Consider the following 22,083-nt stretch of genomic DNA (forward strand, 5'->3'; position numbering starts at 1 on the left):
TAACGTTGTAACGATGCCAGAGAAGAGAGGTAATTAACGATTTTAGTTGATGAAAAATTAAACAACTGCAATAACCGAAATTCATACATTTTATCCGCGCGAAGTAAATTATGCTCTAGAAATGCTTCCTTCGTGGTATCTGTGCGTTCAAGATTTGAAATTTGCCGTATAATTCTTTTTTGTATGGTGACAATCTTATTTATATTAGTTTTTGTTGTGGTAGCCCAAACCAGGTTGCAGTAGTTTATGTGTGAGTAAAACAGAGCGTAGTAAATTTGAAGCTTTGCTTGTAGTGGAAGAATACTACGACAGCGCGATAGTACCCCTGTAACTGCAGATAACTTTCGACAAAGAAATGAGATGTGAGTATCCCATTTCAAAGTTGAAGAAAAATATATTCCTAGAGTTTTGTGGTCACTGACAATGGCAACAGGCTGGTGTTCGTAACTAAGCTGATGGGACGAGGAAACCTTTTTGTTGTTTGCACAGAATATGATCGCCTTCGTTTTAGTTGCATTAATCCTGAGTATATTTTTTTTTGACCATAAAGACACCTTATTGAGAACTTCATTGCATTTCATAATTGTTTGATCTAAATTAGAACCGCAGACAGTAAAAGTGGTATCATCAGCGTATATCATAAATTTAATTTCGGTGTCTATCAGGACAATGTCATTAATGTAAATATTAAATAAAAGTGGACCCAGTACGCTACCCTGTGGCACTCCGTGCGTGATGGGTAAAAAAGATGATTTGTTATTGTTAATAAAAACACATTGCTGTCGGTCACGCAGGTATGACTCAAGCAAGGCCAAAGGTTTCCCGCGAATCCCGTATTGTGTAAGCTTTGTCGTAAGAACGTCGTGGTCAATGGAATCAAAAGCCTTACTAAAATCCAGAAAAAGACCTACTGTATACAATTGTTGTTCAATGTTTCGGAGGATGGTTTCCTTTAAGGACAATAACGCTAATTCTGTAGATCTTCCCGCTCGGAAGCCAAATTGAGAATCTGTTATTACATTTTTTATGTCGAAGAATTTCGTTAAGCGTGAAAATATGATTTTTTCCAGCCCCTTAGAAAAAACAGATAGAACAGAGATTGGTCTGTAATTCGATGCATTGTTTTTGTCTCCCCCCTTGTATATTACTGATACTCTAGCCTTTTTCATGGCATCGGGAAAAATTCCGCTCTCCATCGCTAAGTTAAAGATGTAGGTAAGTGGGGAAGTGATGAAGGGCAAAACATGCTTAACGGGTTCAACTTGGATGTTGTCGATATCTAGAGCCTTACTATTTCGCAATATCATAAACGTGCTGTGGATTTCATGTTCGTTGGTTGGTTCGAGAAATATACTGTCAACAAAATTGCTATATTGTGTGCCGATATCTGGTGGGCTATTATCGGCTACATTTACATTAACAAAGTGAGTATTAAAATAGTCTGCAAGCTCTTTGCCTTTAAGTTCACGGTGGCCTACAGTTAACGTTTTGATAGAAGGCATACTGGTATTACGACCGAGAACATCATTTATTGTCTTCCAAGCAACATCAGGGCGTTGCCGAGTAATATGTCCAAAAATGTGTTGATAATAGTTTATCTTGGATCGCCGCAACTCTGTGTTAAGCTGATTTCTAAATCTCTTAAATTGTTTGAGCGTTTTTTCTGAACGCGTCCGCAAAAAAGAATGATAGAGGCGATTTTTACTTTTTATCATGTTTATATGTTCTTGAGTCACCCAAGGCTTCCGTATTTTTTTAGATACCTTCATCACTATGAGTGGGAAATGTCGTGTGTAAATGCGCACAAAAGCCTGCAGGAATTCTGTGTACGCATCATTTACATTGGTTTTATGAAACACAGATGACCAATCATGGTTCATGACGTCTTGTTTAAATGAAACGAGCCTGTCCTGGGTAACTCGCTGAACAATCAAAGGCTCAGATCTGGCATCCCTTTCCGCGGAACGAGAGGAGTAAATAAGAAAGACTGGGCAATGATCGCTTAAATCTGATGTTACTGTGCCAGCACTGCAAATGGTAGTGTCAATATCGGTAATAAGAAGGTCAAGCGCAGTAGAGCTACATTGTGTTACTCGGGTTGCAGTGGTAATTAAGTTGACAAAACCGTATGAAGACAGCGTGGTGTTGAACTCACGGACAGACCAATCTTGGTCCAGGATATTTAAATTAAAGTCCCCACCACAAACTAGGTAATAGTTGTTCTTACTTATGTAATCTAGCAACTGTTCGAATAAATCTAAAAAACGCAGCACATCCCCTGTCGGAGGGCGATAGATAACGGAGAAAATTTGCTTTTTGCATACCAGAGTAAGAATTTCATAGTCGTCGGTGATTCTGGTAAATTCTGAAACCATTTCGCATTTTTTTCGATCTGTAACATAGGTGGCAACTCCACCTCCTCATTTACTATTCCGATTTATGTAGAAAGCATTGTAACCGGCTAGATTTAATATTTGGGAATCATTTTGATACCAGGTCTCCGAAAACATGATTATGCTGAACTTGAAAGAAAATTGGTCTAAGAAGAAAGCGATGGAATCCTGTTTGTTGTTGACAGAACGTATATTAATGTGTAGGGCTGATTCACACGATACATCATAAAGCTGAACTGTGTGTGGCAAACAAAACTCGTGATAGTTCATCGCGTCTTCGCTGTTTCAAGCAGAAGCGGAACTTCCTTCACTGCACCACAGCAGAGCCTCGCACGTCGGCGGGCACTTCGCTTGGTGTACCGGTAACCAGACGAGCACAGATCTTGCCGAGATCATTTACATTCGTTATCGACACAATGGGTGAATCATCAGCTTCTTTCGCGAAAATCCTCCCATTGTATGACCAAACGCTTTTCCAGTGGTATTCATGTTTCCTTTTGACAGCCATGGCAAGTAATTTCTTTAGGGCGGGGCAAAGATGTTCGTTCACGTAAACTGGTGTTGTGTTCTGAAGGCCAAGGTCATTGTTCGTTAGTCGAGTTTTTTTCGCTTTCTTAAGCACAGAGTCGCGTTTTGTGCGCGATTTGAACTGGACAATAATATGAGACCTATCAGCGTTGCGCGTAGGCACGCGGTGGCAGACCTCGATATCACCGTCGTCAATAGGCTCGTTTATTGCAGAGCCAACTTTGGAAAGGATTTCAGTTACAGATTCATTGTCTTTTCTGATTACTCCCTGTATCTCTAGATTGGCCTTCCTCGAGTACTGCTCCATGTGAACAAGGCGCCTTTCTAAGTCTTGCAGCGTGCTTTCCATCGCTGCGTGCTTTGCGTGAAGCGCCTCGTTCTCAGATGCAAACCTAGCATTTCTTGTAGTCTCAGCGTTCGGTTTTTTTGTTAGCTCTTTAATGCTTCCGTGAGCATACTCAAGGCTCTTAGCCAAAGCTTGTTGTTCGATTTTCAATTCACGGACCTCGCTCCGTATTTGGCGCTCGACCGCTTCGCGGTGTTCTCTCAGCTCTGCCCTCATTTCTTCTTTTAGTTTCAAAAACTCTGCCTTCATCTCCTCCTTCATTTTACCTATTTCTTTAGCCATTCTGAAAGTTCATACACGACGGTAAGCAACACAAAGTCGGCGAGGATTTACAAGAACAATTCCTTGGCAGGAGCGACGAGCGTAAAGAGAAAGTTGTGCGATTCGTGTGTTATTGGTACTAACCTGCAGCACAGGCAGAACGTGATTAGCGTGTCCGGAACAGGCTCGTCGCTACTGCCAAGTGTCGGGGCCAAGACGAAGAAGGTGCTTTTGTACTGCCGATGCTGTGACGTAGAGGCCGACGCGGCAGGTCACCGGTGCAGCCGACGATAACACCTTCCTGGTGGTAGACGATGCAAACTTGACGGTTCCGCGCGTAGCGTGGGCCGGGAGCTTGATCCTCGTAGGCGCGCAGTGCGGCTGCGTGGGAGTCACCTGCAGCACAGGCAGAACGTGATTAGCGTGTCCGGAACAGGCTCGTCGCTACTGCCAAGTGTCGGGGCCAAGACGAAGAAGGTGCTTTTGTACTGCCGATGCTGTGACGTAGAGGCCGACGCGGCAAATCACCGGTGCAGCCGACGATAACACCTTCCTGGTGGCAGACGATGCAAACTTGACGGTTCCGCGCGTAGCGTGGGCCGGGAGCTTGATCCTCGTAGGCGCGCAGTGCGGCTGCGTGGGAGTCACCTGCAGCACAGGCAGAACGTGATTAGCGTGTCCGGAACAGGCTCGTCGCTACTGCCAAGTCCAGCCGCTCCAGCCGCTCCCCGTCTCCACAAGGTCGTAGGTCCCGTTCGCGTCTCGTTCACCGCTCTTCCTCCCCTTCTGCAACCGGTCGCTTCGCTTCGGGAAACTAGGCGGTGCAGCTCCCGGAGGTGAAGCTGCAACTCCGACCCGGCCCACAAATCCTCTGTTGATCCTGCCTACATGTCGAAACCTACTGGACATTGAAGTTGATGGCGTTCCTGTTAGATCTCTCGTCGATACAGGAGCGCAGCTTTCAGTTATGAGCGCTGCTCTCCGCCGAATGCTCAAAAAGGTTCTGACCCCCGCCGTACCGTGCACCGTGCGAGTCGCCGATGGGAGTACGTCACCTGTCCTTGGAATGTGCACAGCACGTGTGACCATTGGGGACCATTATACCGTCGTTCAATTTATCGTCCTTGAACACTGTCCGCACGACCTAATTCTCGGCCTCGACTTCCTTTCGAAACACTCTGCCCAATTGACTGCTCCGCAGGTGTTGTACAGTTGGATCTGCCGCTTCCTGCCGACGCAACCACTTGTGCTCCACACCGCTTATGTTCTGCTGAATTTGCAAGGCTGTCTCCACAGGCGGCTACAAATGTCCTCCTGACGCCCTGTCCTCCCGTACCTAATGGCGAGTACGTCGTGTCGCCGCTTACTGACGTGGTTTTGTCGCGTAATATTTCCCTACCGAGCACCTTAATTCGGATCCGCGAAAACTGCGCTCGCGTGCCCATCCTCAATTTTGGGTTTTCGTCACATGTGTTGCCACACGGTATCGCCATAGCGCATATCACTCCTTTGGAAGACTTTCAGATTTCTTTTTTGACCTCTGAATCCTTCCTCAGTACGAACGGACCTTTGTCATCCACTCCTTCGTACTCGACGCCTGCGGACGATGTTTCTAAGATGATCGCGACCGACCTTCCTTCCGAGCAAACAACAGCTCTTCGTCACCTCCTGTCATCTTATCGGGACATCTTTGATTTGGACGACCGTCCACTTGGCCAGACATCTGTTGTCACTCATCGCAGCAACACCGGTGACGCCAGCCCCATTCATAGGCGGCCATATCGTGTCTCGGCAGCAGAAAGGGCCATCATACAGAAAGAGGTAGACAGGATGATGGACAAGGACATCATTGAACCTTGCAGTAGCCCGTGGGCATCACCGGTTGTCTTAGTAAAGAAAAAAGACAACTCGTGGCGCTTCTGCGTTGACTACCGTCACCTCAACCGGATAACAAAGAAGGATGTTTATCCCCTGCCTCGCATTGATGACGCTCTTGACTGCCTTCACGGATCCTAATACTTTTCATCAATTGACCTCCGCTCCGGCTATTGGCAGATTAGCGTCGATGAGATGGACCGCGAGAAAACCGCCTTCGTCACACCGGACGGTCTGTACCAATTTTAAGTCATGCCCTTTGGATTATGCAATGCGCCAGCTACACTCGAGCGCATGACGGACTCTCTCTTGCACGGCTTAAAGTGGTCTACATGCCTGTGTTACCTCGACGATGTGATTGTGTTTTCGCCGAACTTTGAGAGCCACCTGCGGCGCCTCACAACCATACTCTTCGTGTTTCGCAGGGCTGGCCTTCAGCTAAACTCCTCCAAGTGCCATTTCGGTCGCCGTGAAATTAACATGCTTGGTCATCTCGTAAACGCCGCCGGAATCCAACCTGATCCACAGAAAGTTCACGCCGTGCGAAATTTTCCTGTACCTTGTTCAACGAACGATGTCCGTGGTTTTCTGGGCTTATGCTCTTTCCGGCGATTTGTGAAAAATTTTGCCGACATCGCTCACCCTCTCACTGACCTTCTGAAGAAAGACGCCTCTTTCTCTTGGGGACCACTACAGGAGAAAGCCTTCTCTACCCTGATTGAGCGGCTAACAACTTCCCCGATTCTCTCACACTTTGGCCTTTCTGCGCCCACTGAAGTACGAACCGACGCGAGTGGTCATGGTATCGGCGCTGTCCTCGCTCAGCGTCAACAGGGCCAAGACCGTGTCATCGCTTACGCTAGCCGCCTTCTTTCCACGCCCGAGCGAAATTACTCCATTACTGAGAGAGAATGTCTCGCGCTCGTATGGGCGGTCGCGAAATTTCGACCGTACCTTTTCGGTCGGAGCTTCTGCGTTGTAACCGATCATCACGCCCTCTGCTGGCTCTCCTCTTTGAAGGACCCAACTGGACGACTTGCACGTTGGGCATTGCGCCTACAAGAATATACATTTTCTATTATATATAAGTCAGGGCGCCTGCATAAAGACGCTGACTGCCTGTCCCGCAATCCCGTGGATCAACCGGACGATACCGATGCAGACTCGGACATCAGTGTTCTGTCCCTCTCCGGCTTCCTCCATATTGGCAACGAGCAGCGCAAGGATCCTGTGCTCCGAACTCTTATGGAACGCCTAAGCTCTTCGCCCAATGACCCGTCCCTTCGGATGTTCACCTTGCGCGATGGAACTTTATACCGTCGCAGCGTTCGTCCTGACGGTCCGGAGCTCCTCTTAGTCGTCCCCAAGCACCTTCGACTCGCCGTGCTCCAGCAACTTCATGACACTCCTACTGCTGGAAATCTGGGCGTCACTCGTACTTACGAGCACCTGCGGCGCCGCTTCTTCTGGCCCGGCATTTATCGCTCTGTGCGCCGTTATGTCGCTTCTTGCGACCTGTGTCAGCGCCGGAAGACGCCTGCTATGCCTCCCGCTGGTTTGCTTCAACCAATTGATATACCTACAGAGCCCTTCTTCCGTGTGGGCCTCGACCTCCTTGGCCCGTTTCCAATTTCCATCAAAGGGAACAAATGGATTGCTGTAGCAACCGATTATGCCACTAGATATGCCATCGCATGGGCGCTGCCAACCAGCTGCGCTACAGATGTCGCCGACTTCTTACTAAAAGACGTCCTCCTGCACCACGGCGCCCCTCGCCAGTTGCTGACGAATCGCGGCCGCTACTTCCTATCGAAGGTCGTCGATGATCTGCTCCGCTCCTGTTCTACAGAACATCAGATTGCTACCGCGTACCACCCTCAAACTAACGGCCTCACCGAGCGACTCAACCGCACACTCACTGAAATGCTCGCCATGTACGTTTCCAACGATCACCGCGACTGGGACGTCGCTTTACCATACGTCACTTTCGCATACAACTCGTCCCGTCACGACACTGCCGGATTTTCACCATTTTTCCTTTTGTATGGCCGCGACCCCACCTTGCCTTTTGACACGTTGCTACCTTCCGCAGTACAGTCACCCAGCAATGGTTACGCTAGCGATGCTATTGACTTAGCCGCCCAGGCCCGAGAAGTCGTCCGTCATCGCCTCAAAGTCTCGCAAGCTTCTCAAAAGCGACGCTACGACCTTCGGCACCGAGACCACCATTTTCCACCTGGTTCTCTTGTCCTTTTCTGGACGCCTTCACGTCGCGTCGGCTTGTCGCAAAAACTACTGTCCCGTTTTTCTGGTCCGTACCAGATCTTACGCCAACTGTCCGATGTGACATACGAGATCGCCCCAGTCGGTCAGCCTTCAGTGCCCTTCAAGGTAACCAGCGATGTTGTTCACGTCACCAGGCTCAAGCCCTATGTCCCCCTATTAAGTGAGGCTGTATAACTTGCACCGGGACGGAGCTACCCCGCCGGGAGTGTGATGTTACGGAGAAGAGAAGGAAGAAGTTGAATTGGACTAGAGAAAGACGAAGTCTGGCAGGGGCCTGAACGCCATATCCATCATTTGTAAATATAGGTTATTTTACACTCGTGGGCCTGCTTTCTTCCCGCAACAATATCATTTGCAGCGCGTACTACGGTCAACAGATCCACTAGTTTTAAACCTACATATCTGAACTTTGGCAGGGAAATTTCATTTCCGCTAACCCATACATTGGTACCGTCGCATTTGGCCTATTCTGCTAATGGCGATTTCGTCAATGCACGACGTAACCGGCTTACAACTGCTATCACTGCTGCTCGTGAGAAATTGCATAACGCTCGGCTCGAGCAAACAAGTCAATATAACTCGCAAGATTCATAGCTGTGTTGATGGTCACTGGATTTCGCACAAGTTTGGCGCTCTCGGCAGCTATGCGAACCATGGCCAAAACGCTCGCATTTGAAACATCTGGGGAGATTTGGCACGTGTGGCTTAACACGGAGCTTGATGTACCCGGCCTTGATAAAGCCGGGCAGGACACTTGAAGCGAAGGTGAGGATTAGGTGCTTGGTCTGGATTTCTTTGCCATCCAGCCTCATAATTCTTTTGACATTGACAACATTCTGCTCACTGAAGCCCTTTAAGAGCTCAGCCTCTGTGAGCTCTAGCAAATCTTCGTCCAAGATAAAGCCGTGCGGTGAGGGGTTACTGGCACTTGAGCGTCCCCAAATGACACTAGACTGGACAGCTTTCCGGACTGTTTCTGATCATAGACCTTCAATAGGAGACCGCCATTTGTCTTGCTTGATGCCTTGCAACTTGGTCTAAGAACCTCAGTAACCTCAGTTAGAGACTTGGAAACTAGAAAAGATGATTTTTCGTACTTGTTTATCTGTTTTTTCTGAGTGAATAACGGTGGAATCGCGAGAATTTTGGTCTTTGACATCCAAAGAACAGGAACACATCTTCCATGCACCCTCTTTTTGAGGGCCATCAGGGAGTGGAGGGAAGGAACTACCCATAAGAATATTTGGAAATTTCAGCAGCAACGCCAGCCACCCACCATGGAGTCCTGCAAGGGTACGCTGCGGCAGCTGTGAAACAGGTCCTTCAAACGCCAGCTGTACGTTACCACTATAACCGAATATGACTTAACCTAAGTATGCTACTCATACAGGGTTAACTCTGGCTACCTAGAAAATGGGAAGTAATCCAAAAGAGAGGAGAAAAGAGGGAAGGTGAAAAGTGAGACAGAAAGACGAAGATTGCAGAGGAGGATAAGAAAAGGCAACTAGTGATTTCCCCCGGATCCGTAAGTCCTGAGGTGCCATCTGCGTGAAGCCGAGGCCAAAGGGGTGCGTTGCGTAACCGAGGGCCCTTAAAGGTCCAAACACACAGCATCAACTCAACCCCCGGGATCCCCCTTTTCCGCGGACACTGCTAAGCCCCGCACGGTTAGACGCAGTAGGGTCCAGCCCTCATGTGTCCGGATACACCAAACACCTGCTGACGCAGATGCCCCTGCGGGTCCATAAGTTGAGGGTCCAGAGTAGCCGGCGGGTCCAGATTTGCCGACAAATATTGGCGAAAACGGCGTGGTTGCTTAGTCACTACGGCGCTGCGCCACTAAGCACTAGGTCGCGCGATCGAATCCCGGCCGCGGCGAACCCACCTGGATGGGGCGGAATGCGAATTTTCTCGCTTAGGTGTTTAGGTTGCCTAAACATCTATGAGTTGTGAATGCGAAAGCATTATTGTCCAATTGAACGTGGCTGAGCGGTCCTCCAGTTTTGCGCTACGCTAATGACCCGCCCTGCTCCGTGCAGGCGCGCTCTTGACGTGGTGTCACCTCCAATGGGAATTTAGGTGCCGTTTCGCTGCTACAGACGCCGCCGGCTTTATAACTCATGGTACATTTGACGCTTTTGCATCGATAAGCTCCCGCTAATGATTTTGTTATGCGTAATAGATGTTGTTGAACGTATTCTGTACATTTCCTTTTCATGATGACAGTCCCCTTTGAGTAATTGACCTATATAAACATACTCTTGCATATATGATAAAGGTAGACTGTAAATCATGTATTCTCGTTTTCTGGCAAGGCTATTGAACATTACCTTGTCTTCTGCTGCACGTTAATCTTCAGTCCTGCTTTAACACTTTGTCTGATCACGTCCTCAATCTTTTATTGCTAGTCATCTCTAGCGATGCTAAACAGGATAATGCCATGAGCACACCGTTGGTTGCATAAATATTCGCCGTTGACCTTCACTCGTAATCTTTCGCACTTAAATTCCTAGAATACTTCTAAGCATGCAGTGCTTAGCATTGGAGAGGTCTATTCTTGCCTGAGGCCTCTTCGATAGGCATCTTTTCATTTTTCTTGAGGAAAATGAACGTAGCTTTGGAGTCCTTATCGACACTTGCTAAGGCATTCACGTATGCTTCATTTACTCATATAATATTCCATGCCTCCATGACTACTGGTATCGCCCTTCAACCTAATGCATTTGTCCAATCTCCGAAAGTCATACAAAGAAGTCGTCAATCTCAGAAATACCTCATTGATGTCATTCATCTGATTCATTGTAGAATGCCACTTCCTGAAGCTAGCGAGTTCTCAGGCTTGAATGAAGTTATGTATAGCCCTGAGTCTATTGGAAACTACCTTGGCGAATATTTTGTACAATACTGAAAGCAAGTACCCGCCTCCTCTTAATGGGCGTATAGTTCAATTCTTTAACGCCTTCCTTCATATTGATTAGCGTGATGTTGACAGTCTTCCAACTCTCTCGTATACTTGAAGCCTTAAGGCATTGCGTATAAATGGCCGCATGCTTTTCGAGTATGCTAGCCTCTGCATCATTAGGTAAAAGGACTATTATTCCATGATTTTCTGCCACTTTTCCCTGGGACACGTCTTACAAAGCTCTTCTAAGCTCATGGCTAGTTACACATCTGTCTTCTGAATCCTCGTTGTTGCTACGTCGTTAAGATGGCGTAGTTGAACTGTGTGCTCTGAATTTGAGTATAAAATTGCTCTGCTTTTTGTAATATACATCAACATTGCTGATGACACTGCCGGGCCTATCTTTCATGGCAATCATCTTGCTCATTTCTACGCTAAGTAGTGTTCTCACTGATTTTGTGTTACCTTTTACTACTGTTTACGTACATTTAATAAAAAAAGCATACACGAAATATGTCAGACAACAAAATGTTTTCACTGGAAACATCGTCTTCTTTCCTATGCTTAAATACCTCCTTACATACGTTTAATAAAAAAAGCATCCGTTATTAGGTCAGACAGAATACTCACGTTGAAGAAAAGTTGTGTAGCATCATATGCGAAAAGATGTATCTGCATTACTTTGCAGGTGTTGAAATTAGCGGTATGAAAGTGGATGTGCTCATCTACAATACTCCAATCTAGTCCGTCGTAGCGGCCGAACTCTAGTCCATTCTGATAGCCCTGTGTAACGAAAACAAAATGTTGCATGTTGGTTTAGGCAGTACGTGTCTTCAAGACCCGCTTCTTCTTCTTAATAATAATAATAATAATAATAATAATAATAATAACAATAATAATAATAATAATATAATAGTAATAATAATAATAATCATCCTGGTTACTCCCATTGCAGGGCAAAAGCCTCTCCCATACTTCTCCAACTGCCTCAGTCATGTAATAATTGTGGTCATGTCGTCCCTGCAAACTTCTTAATCTCATCCGTCCACCTAACTTTCTGCCGCCCCCTGCTACGCTTCCCTTCCCTTGGAATCTCCTCTGTAACCCTTATTGACCATCGATTATCTGCCGTCCTCATTACATGCCCTGCCCATGCCCATTCGTTTTTTTATTTCAACCAAGATGTCATTTACTCGCGTTTGTTCCCTCACCTAATCTGCTCTTTTCTTACCCTTTAACGTTACACCAGCATTCTTCTTTCCATAGCACGTTGCGTCGTCCTCAATTTAAGTAGCACCCTTTTCGTAAGTCTCCAGGTTTCTGCCCCGTGCGTGAGAACTGGTAAGGCACAGCTGTTATGCACTTTTCTCTCGAGGGATAATGGCAACCTGTTCATGATCTGAGAATGCCTGCCAAGCGCACCCCAGCCCATTCTTATTCTTCTGATTATTTCAGTCTCATGATCCGCATCCGCGATCACTAGCTGCCCTAAGTAGATGTATTCCCTTACGACTTCCAGAGCCCCAGTACATATCGTAAACTGCTGTTCTCTTCCGAGACTGTTAAACATTACTTTAGTTTTCTGCAGATTAATCTTTAGGCCCACCCTTCTGATTTGCCTCTCCATGTCAGTGAGCATGCATTGCAATTGGTCTCCTGAGTTACCAAGCAAGGCAATATCATGAGCGAATCGCATGTTATAAGGTATTCTCCGTTAAATCTTATCCCCAATTCTTCCCTATCCAGGTCTCTGAATACCTCCTGTAAACGCGCTATGAATAGCATTGGGGAGATCGTATCTCCCTGCCTGTCGCCTTTCTTTATTGGGATTTTGTTGATTTCTTTATGGTGAACTACGGTGGCTGTGGAGCCGCTACAGATATCTTTCGGTATTTTAACATACGGCTTGTCTACACCCTGATTCCGTAATGCCTCCATGACAGCTGAGGTTTCGACTGAAACGCTTCCTCGTAATAAATGTGAGCTATATATAAGGGTTAGTTATATTCGGCACATTTCTCTATTACCTGATTGATAGTGTGAACATGGTCTATTGTTGAGTAGCCTTTACGAAATCCTGCCTGGTCCTTTGGTTGACAGAAGTATAAGGTGTTCCTGATTCTATTTGCGATTACCTTAGTAAATACTTTGTAGGCAATGGACAGTAAGCTGATCGGTCTATAATTTTTGAAGTAATTGGCGTCCCGTTTTTTATGCATTAGTATTATGCTAGCGTTCTTTCAAGATTCAGATAGGCTCGAGGTCATGAGGCATTGCGTATACAGGGTGGCCAGGTGTTCTAGAACAATCTTCCCACCATCCTTCAACAAATCTGCTCTTACCTCATCCTCCCGAGCTGCCTTCCCCCTTTGCATAGCTCCCAAGGCTTTCTTTGCTTCTTCCGGTGTTACTTGAGGGATTTCAAATTCCTCTAGACTATTACCTCTTCCATTATCGTCGTGGGTGCCACTGGTACTGTATAAATCTCTATGGAACTCCTCAGCCACTTGAACTATATTATCCATATTAGGAATGATATTGCCGGCTTTGTCTCTTAACGCACACATTTGATCCTTGCCTATTCCTAGCTTCTTCACTGCTTTTAGGCTTCCTCCGTTCCCGAGAGCATGTTCAATTCTATCCATATTATACTTCTTCATGCCAGCTCTCTTACGCTTGTTGATTAACTTCGAAAGTTCTGCCAGTTCTATTCTAGCTGCAGGGTTATAGGGTTACATACATTGGCGCTTCTTCTTCAGATGTTTCGTCTCCAGCGATAGCTTACTGGTATTCTGTCTAACGGAGTTACCACCGACTCCTATTGCACACTCCTTAATGATGCCCATAACATTGTCGTTCATTGCTTCAACACTAAGGTCCTCTTCCTGAGTTAAAGCCGAATAACTGTTCTGTAGCGTGATCCGGAATTCCTCTATTTTCCCCTCTTAACACTAACTCACTGATCGGCTTCTTATGTACCAGTTTCTTCCATTCCCTCCTGAAGTCTAGGCTAACTCGAGTTCTTACCATACTATGGTCACTGCATCGCACCTTCCCGAGCACGTCCACGTCTTGTATGATGCCAGGGTTAGCGCTGAGTATAAGGTCTATTTCATTTCTGGTCTCGCCATTCGGGCTCCTCCACGTCCACTTTCGGCTGTCCCGCTTGCGGAAAAAAGTATTCATTATCCGCATATTATTCTGTTCTGCAATCTCTACGAATAAATCTCTACTGCTATTACTATAGCCTATGCGATATTCGCCCACTGACTTGTCTCCAGCCTGCTTCTTGCCTACGCTGGCATTGAAGTCGCCCATCAGCATAGTGAATTTTGTTTTGACTTTACCAATCGCTGATGATTCCACGTCTCCAGAGAAGATTTCGACTTCCTGGTCATCATGACTAGATGTGGGGGGGTAGACTTGTGCGACATCAATTTGTACCTCTTATTAAGTTTCACAAGGCCTGCCACCCTCTCGTTAATGGTATAAAATTCATGTATGTTACCAGCTATATCCTTTTTAATCAGGAATCCGACTCCTAGTTCATGCCTCTCCGCTAAGCCCCGGTAGCGCCGGACGTGCTCGTTATTTAGCACTGTATACGTATGCTGCTTTTGTCCTCCTAACTTCACTGAGCCCTATTATATCCCATTTACTGCCCTCTAATTCCTCCAATAGCACTGCTAGATTCGCCTCACTAGATAACGTTGTAGCGTTAAACGTTACTAGGTTCAGATTCCAATGGGGGCGTGTTCGGACCCAGGTATTCTTAGCACCCTCTCCTGCGTAACAGGTCTGACGGCCGTCGTGGTCAGTTGCTTCGCAGCCGCTGAGGACTGAGGGCCGGGGTTTGATTGTTGTATTCATATAGGAGGTTGTGGCCAAGTGCTCCAGCGGGCTGGCTAATCCTGCTCTGGTGAGGGAGTGCGTTACCGATTCTGGTCACCGAAATCACGCCGCACTCCAGGCGTCTTTACGCAATTTTATCAACACGCGAATTTTTTAAAATCCGGTACGAAATTGCGCAGCACCGGGATTCGAACCATGGTTCTCTTGCACGCGAGCCAGATGCTCTACCTCTACGCCACCGCTGCACCCGAGAACAATCAAGGCCACTGTCAAGACCCGCTTAGGAGAACACATAGTGAAGATATCTAGCACCTGGGGTCACTGCGCCTCGCACATATGCAAATATCGACAAATACACTGCCAACCTTGTCCAATAAGTACACATGAGCAGTGAGGTGTGAATGGCAAGTGAAAATTGGTATTAAAAAAAGCTACCATACTGCCATGCCCACGGTAGATGTCATGCGCCTACATTTTTAATGCGCTTGCTCTGTACCCCCCCCCCCCCCCCCCCCCCATCTCTAGACGGGTAAAATAATCTATAGCTTAGACCCGCCGTGGTTGCTCAGTGGCTATGGTGTTGGGCTGCTGAGCACGAGGTCGCGGGATCAAATCCCGGCCATGGCGGCCGCATTTCGATGGGGGCGAAATGCGAAAACACCCGTGTGCTTAGATTTAGGTGCACGGTAAAGAACCCCAGGTGGTCGAAATTTCCGGAGTCCCCCACTACGGCGTGCCTCATAATCAGAAAGTGGTTTTGGCACGTAAAACCCCATAATTAAATTAAATTAATCTATAGCTTAGACGAACTCTGAGCAGCGAGTATCAGGTAGGTGACAGCAAAGAACTACGGAAGTACTTACAAGACGGGTGGCATGATTAAATTATTAATGAGTTTCAATGGCGCAGGGGCAAGTGCTGGCCAAAGAGTGCCAAATACATGGTGGACTAAGTTGACAATGGTACATGGTGTGAAGGATGTAATATGACTGTAAAGATTCCTAGGATCCCGTAAAGTATACATGCACTACAGCATGACAATGAAAAATGTGGTGTGCTATGACCATGAAATATTTGTTGCGACCGGATCATATATTATAACAATATGCAAGTAGCACTAATGGCCCACTGTGGCCCCTGAGAGCAAAGGCCTTAAAATAAGTGCTCTAAATATTATCGCACCAGCAGCCCTTGATAAGAGGCTGTACCACGGATTGCTTGGGTATACAACGTGCAATGCGCAGATATCGTTTTAAAGAGTCGCAGTTTCGTCCGATAGGCGAAGCATCGACTGCAATATCAAATTCGTGGACAGCTGTACGAAGTAAGGATAGTAGCTTTATCGACCGTATACACTTGGAAACATTCGATTACTAACTGAATTAACAAGCATGGTGCTAGCGCCCGCGAGCAAACATGAACGCATCACACTCGGTGGATGCGGCCAGTCGTAAAAACGTTCATGTCAGCAAACGCGGCAGCACCAGCCAGCAAAGTGGCCCTGCGCTCTATCGCTTCACCGCAATAGCGCCGAGAACACAACGCGAACACAGGTGTGAGCCGTCTGGAGATTTCTTTCAAGAAACGGCACACGACTGCGCGCGGCTGTGCAAACTACGCACTTCTAGGTTCAGTCGAAGCAGCCCTCCGGCACTTTCCCTCCTCCTGCGCTGCCTTCCAGCTTTCCTCCATATATGTCGCGCGAGATTGAGCCGCGATCGCCGGTTGCGCTTGCGCTTGGCTGGCTCTCTACACGTCGCAGATGGACTTCAAGACACAGTGCACCGAGCGGGGCGCGCCTCCCCGAGTAGAACGCGCCCTCCCCCATACTTACCCCATGGTAGACGTGGTTTTCGTCGCATATGGCTTCCCAGATACAGTGGTGCGGGTGGGGCGCGCCTCCCCGAGTATAACGCGCCCTCCCTCCATCCTTACCCACGGCAGACATTGTCTTCGTCGCATGTGGTTTTCAAGATACAGCGGTCCGGGTAGGGCTCGCCTCCCCGAGTAGAACGCGCGTTCCCCCCTCCTCACCGACGGCGGACATTGTCTTCGTCGCATATGGCTGTCAAACTAGATGGCTTATCCCGGTCGATTGAAAAAAGCACAAAGGGGGACCTAGAATTGTTTTTCTTAACAAAAACGCACAAGACGGAATGCCCCCCTCAGAGTGATAGTGTCAGAGAATGCTACTTGGCAAGAACACGTAGCGACGTACTTACAAAAGCACTTAAAGCTCTTGCCAATCGACGACCCATTTTCGGTAACCAAGTCAGAACAAGTGGAATTCTTTAAAGACTGTCAAGACAGGGATCTTGTCGCTTTTTGCATTGACTTAAAAGACCTGTCCTATTCTCTCCCACAGAATGACGTGATGAAATGTGTATCTGACTGCATTGACAAGTTTGGAGCGGTTCGTTTTCAAAATGCTTGTAGTCTGACTAGCGACAGATTTTTAGAACTTCTTTGTTTTTATGTTAATTCGACTCAGGCGACTTGGGAAGGAAATGTTGTCAAACAAAAAGATGGCATATGCATTGGGTCATGTATTGGTCCCTGCTTAAGTGACTTGTCTCTAGCTAACCACGACCAGGTTCTTGATGAACGCCTGAAAAATGACACCGATTTCGCCAAAGTGTTCAGATTCGTTGACGATTTTCTAACCATTTTAAATAACAAATCAGACAATTTTGACTCGCTGGTTTCTATAACCGTGACCTCATTCACTAAAGGGGTGTCCCCTTTGTCTTTGACACATGAAGTCCCCATAGGCGATTTCATGATGTTTTTAGACTTAGGATTGTACTTTTCTCCACAAATGACATGCTGGAGTTATCAGCCGAGAGGCAATAAGACAGTCCTACCATTTCATTCCGCTCATTCAAAACTTGTAAAACGCGCAGTGGTAACATCGTGTTTCAACAATTCTCTGACGAAGTCGTGTGACCACAAAATGTAAGCCAGTTTCAAAGAGCAGGCCAAGCGCCTGGCAGATTCTGGTTACCAGATACGTATGCTAACTTCTGTCGCGGAGGGCTTAAGCAAGAAGTGCAAAAACGCGTCGAATGCAAGCAGTGCCAATGCTAGCGCAAAGAAAGTTGCTGTGGTACCATACATTCATTGGATTTCACATAATCTCAGAATAATAGCGGCGAAATGGGGGGTAGACATGATTTTCTCTGCCCCTGAGCGTCTACAGAAGCTATGCAAACAGGTTAACACAGAGAATAACAAAAGGCACACATGTTCTACCCAACATCGCAAACAATTTGTAACCTGTACTCATAACGTTGTCTATGCCATCCCACTTTCATGCGGAAGAACGTATATTGGTCAAACCGGCAGATGCATCAACGAGAGATTAAAAGAGCATCAATATAACGTCACTAAGGTAATCTCGGGTCATTTGGGTATTCACTGCCGAGATTGTTCCTGCAAACCCATGTTTGAAAGCACTTCCATTCTGTACAAGGCTCATAGCAGGATGACGAGGGAGATTGTAGAGGCCTACGAGATTGCAAAATTTGAGCAAAAGTGCGTAAGCAAGCCTTCGGTGTCACTATCGGAAAAGGAGATACGATTCCTGGGTTTATCTTTGTGACCATTGTAGTACATGTTTTTCCCTTGCCTTGCACACGTGTTCGGTTCAACGAAATGCACCACTCAATGTTCTTTCTTTTTCTGTTACGTTTGTTTCCCCTCGCACGGCTTATATTTATCGATGCGTGCGAAAATAAAATCTGTAGTTGAAAGTGAAGCGCTGTGTCTGTGAATCTGTTCCTTTCTACGTCCTCGTCCAGTCGCGCTTATACGCTCTACCGTGCAGCCGGGCTGCCTAGATAGCTCAACGCGGTAAAGAAGCGGAAAACAATATAAGCGGCAAACGGCATTCCGAACTTTAGTGAAATGCCTTTGAACCGCATGCTGCACTACAGACGAACTTCGTCACTTACGCGTCTAACTATTATCGAGTGAAAAAAAAAAAACACTGATACGAGAAAGGAAAGGATGAGACGAGAAATTTCCCGCCGAAGCGACGATCCATTGCTACCGTTGCTCCCACTGATGAGGCTTTGCGAGGAGTGATTAGAACCATATCGCCGGCACGTATTCGCCGGTATTTGAGACCCACACCTGCAACAATTCTTCTTCAACATTTTCTGAAGCTTTGGCCACCCCGCACATGCGAAGGATGTTGCCTATTTTGCTCTAAAAACGTGAATAAGACCCAGAAACACTGTCAACGCCACAACAAACTACGGCGCGCGGCTGGCTCCTCTCCCGTGTGTTCTGCGCAAAGCCGCCACCAGTGGCGCATCCATCGGCGCGCACTACTCGTACAGTAGCTCGAAGGCACACGGGCATCGGCGAATACGTTGCTACTTTTAACGACTGATGTATGAAAGCCGACGCGCTTGCCCCGCGGACCAGATATTCGACGATCGCTGACTTTGCTTGCCGCTTTCGTTGCGATGGAGCATTATAGTTTTGCTGGCCACAAGTTCGCCCAACGAAGCGTTAAATTTGTAACTCCCAGTTCTGACTCTGCATCATTCTTCGCAGTCACTACAACGTGACAATATTTCTAATACAAATGTTTCAATTATACTTTGCACGCCTAATTGTTGCAATGCGCCACCACAAATGAAAGCGTAGGACAGCTTCTCATCTGAATGGCAGGGCCATACAGCTGTTTGGAAAGCGATCTTGTAGACAGACGACGACGCGAGTGCAAGCGCTGATGTCAATATTTTGTGGACTGTTGTTACTTCAAAGGTAAAAAGAAACCGTTGCTGCATGCGTACATTCATTAATAAAACCTGTTTTTTATATCTAAAAGAGCATGCAAATTACTAACCTATTGTTGCAAGCTCAGTTTAGAGCAGGCTGTTTTTGGCCGGACTTTGACGGATGAAGGCAAAATAGTCCGGCAACAGTGCGCAGCAGGCGAGGAGCGAGCGTCGGCGCGCGTCAAAGCTTGTGTTCAGTGGTTGCGTCCCCTTTTCCGCCTACCGACGCGAAACAACGCGTTCGCTTGTCGGCGCGTGCCGTAGCGTACCGACGTATGCCAGGGGTTGGGCCTTAAAGGGAAGCTGAAACGGTTTTCAATTTCCATGAATTGCTGGGATTGGGAAGAACAGACCTAATAATTTACGGTTCCGAAATTTTTTTCTTCGTTTTGTTAATAGAAGGGGCGGAAATCGCTTTCTAAATCACCCCCGCGGACCACCCCCCATCGCTTCCCGGAGCGCCGGGTGAGGTGGTTGCCAGAGGAGAGAACCGGCAAAAGTGACGTCATTCGCGGCGCCCGAGCTGCCGGAGTGGCGTGCTGGCATGTGCTGGCATGCCTCTTTCCGTCCTGCGCTTTACTGAACGACGCTACGAGATATCTGCCGCCGTCGCCGCTCACGTTCGTTTTCTTTTGCGATTTTCGTAAGCTGGTTCTTTCCTTCTGTGCTGCGTGAGTGCCTACAGCCAAGGGCGCCCAACATGCCCTCGTTCTGTGCAGCATTCGGATGCGTGAACACAGGCGGGCGAGACGATGTGGTGTTTCACAGGTTCCCGATGGACAAGAAGCTTGCAGCGCAGTGGGTCCGTGCGGTGAGGAGAGATAAGTTCGTGCCGACGAAATGAACTGTGCTGTGCTCGGACCATTTCCGCGACAGTGACTATCATCGGAGCTTGACAACGATGCGGGCAATCGGTATTCCAGTTAAATCGGCGCGACTGAAGCCGAGCATTGTTCCGTTGTTCCGCTTGAGATACTTCTTGCAGTGGCTGCGTTCGCACTTAGAAAAGGTTCGGTATTTCTTGACCCGATTTTAGAGAAAACTTTCCATATATAAGCTCAGTTCTGAATGAAAAAAAATAATTTACCCATGGAAACAAACCGTGTACTTATACGGCTGCTAACACGTTCTTTCAAATCAATTTTCTTTTCGGTATTTTTTTAATTGAAGCCCGTCGCGGCAGCTTCACGTGCATGCTCGCGCGAGCAAACGCCGCTGGCACGCTGCGAAGCATAGACGGAAACGCGCGCAGTAATAAATTTTGGTGACCGGACTTCGTGCGTAGCTTCGACAGCGTTGCACCTGAGCTATGAAATGGAGTAGGCTTGCCTAGTGACATTCGACGTACGGTTGCAGTTATCGTGTTTACCACACGGCGGTGGTAAAACTGCCTAATATCTTTATGTCAACACTAGCATGGAGCACGCATACCGATACTTGATCGAGCCACAATCGCGAAGTCGTCGAACCATAGTATGAATATTGCACATATAATACCTCTGGCCATCTCTGGGTGTGTATGATAAGCAACTTCCATGACTGTACCTCGCAGCACTGCATGTGCGCGCTTTGAAACGCGGCACTTATGTTCACGATCGTGTATCAACACTCAAAAAACCACGCGACTTTAGACAAGCAGCGGCAACGTGCTTGACATCGCGGAATTGCACCCGTGTTTACAATCTAATGAGAAGTTAGTGCTTCGGCATTCTTCCAGCAGCAAGTTCCCAGTGACACTTTAGCGCATTTTTCTCCCGTCATTGGAACGTGCAGCTACATGAAAAAAAAAAAAAAAACGTAAGTACCAGCTAAGATTTCCAACGCGCGAGAAGGTGCACACATCGCTCTCGCTGTTGGCACACTCAACATCGTGGTTGCCGCCGTTACCGCCATCGTTTTCCGTATCGGCTGTCGGTTCGAACATGTATGGCGAAAATACAAGCTGTCTGAGACCTCGAGAACGTTCCGTAATGCTTACAACTCAGCTATGAAGCCAGAACAGAACAGCGTGCTACGCTCCGAAACGGCGGTGCCGACCGGCGACTGCCGCGAATGACGTCACAGCGGCCCCGACCAATCACGGGCAACAGCGGCGTTCGCGCGATGCCCTGGGGCGCTGGTGCGCGTTTTCTCGAAAAAAAACAGCCGCTTGCTTTTGTTTCCGCCCTTTTTGAACCAGATATTCGTGTTCAGGGGGCTCAAAACTGTAGAATGCCGCAGAGAACTCATTTTTTTCGAAAAGTGTTTCAGCTTCCCTGTAAGGCTTTTGCCTTAAAAGAGTTTGAACGCTGCCTACCGTCGCAGTTCGCTCAGTGGGGTGCGTTGTTACAGTCGTCAGCAGGATAATCATGGCCGCCGCACATTGCACAAATGAGCCGCCTTCGGCAGCTCAGAGATCCGTGGCCTCTGGCACTTGAAACATCTCCGAGGGTTTTGTATGTATGGCCTGACGCGTACTTCCATGTATCCTATTTCAGGATACTCGACAAGTCTGCTAGAGCCAAATGTCAAAATCAGGTGCTTGGTAGGCATTTATTTGTCCTCGCGGCGTGTTTAGATTCTTTTCCCATCGATCAAAATGTGCTCTTTGCATCCCTCTAGCAATTCTATTTCACTAAGGTAGAGCACTTAAGGCTTTTACCTCAAGTAGAAAGCGATCGTGGTCTAATGGTTAAAGCATTGAGGTCCTGCGTACAGGTTGGATCACAGCACAAGACATGTAATTCATTGTCTAAGTGTCAGCTATTCGACAAGGCAGTCAGAAAAGTCCCGGAGTGTTCTCAAAGAACCTTTTGCTTTAATATTGCAAACAAACGCGAATGCTGCAAAATATTCCATCGTCAATGAAGG

The 22,083-nt window shown here is 47.3% G+C and overlaps 1 protein-coding gene across 1 annotated transcript in view; it reads right to left on the reverse strand.

Annotated features, from left to right (window-relative positions):
- LOC129384468 (uncharacterized) overlaps window positions 1–22,083 on the reverse strand; it is a 187,490-nt gene that overhangs the window by 96,934 nt on the left and 68,473 nt on the right. Inside the window, exon 4 of the mRNA XM_055069932.1 lies at window positions 11,222–11,374. Coding sequence (XP_054925907.1) covers window positions 11,222–11,374 — 153 coding nt within the window. The remainder of the gene's footprint in view (window positions 1–11,221; window positions 11,375–22,083) is intronic.

This window comes from Dermacentor andersoni, chromosome 9, assembly GCF_023375885.2.
Source record: "Dermacentor andersoni chromosome 9, qqDerAnde1_hic_scaffold, whole genome shotgun sequence".
NCBI lineage: Eukaryota > Metazoa > Arthropoda > Arachnida > Ixodida > Ixodidae > Dermacentor > Dermacentor andersoni.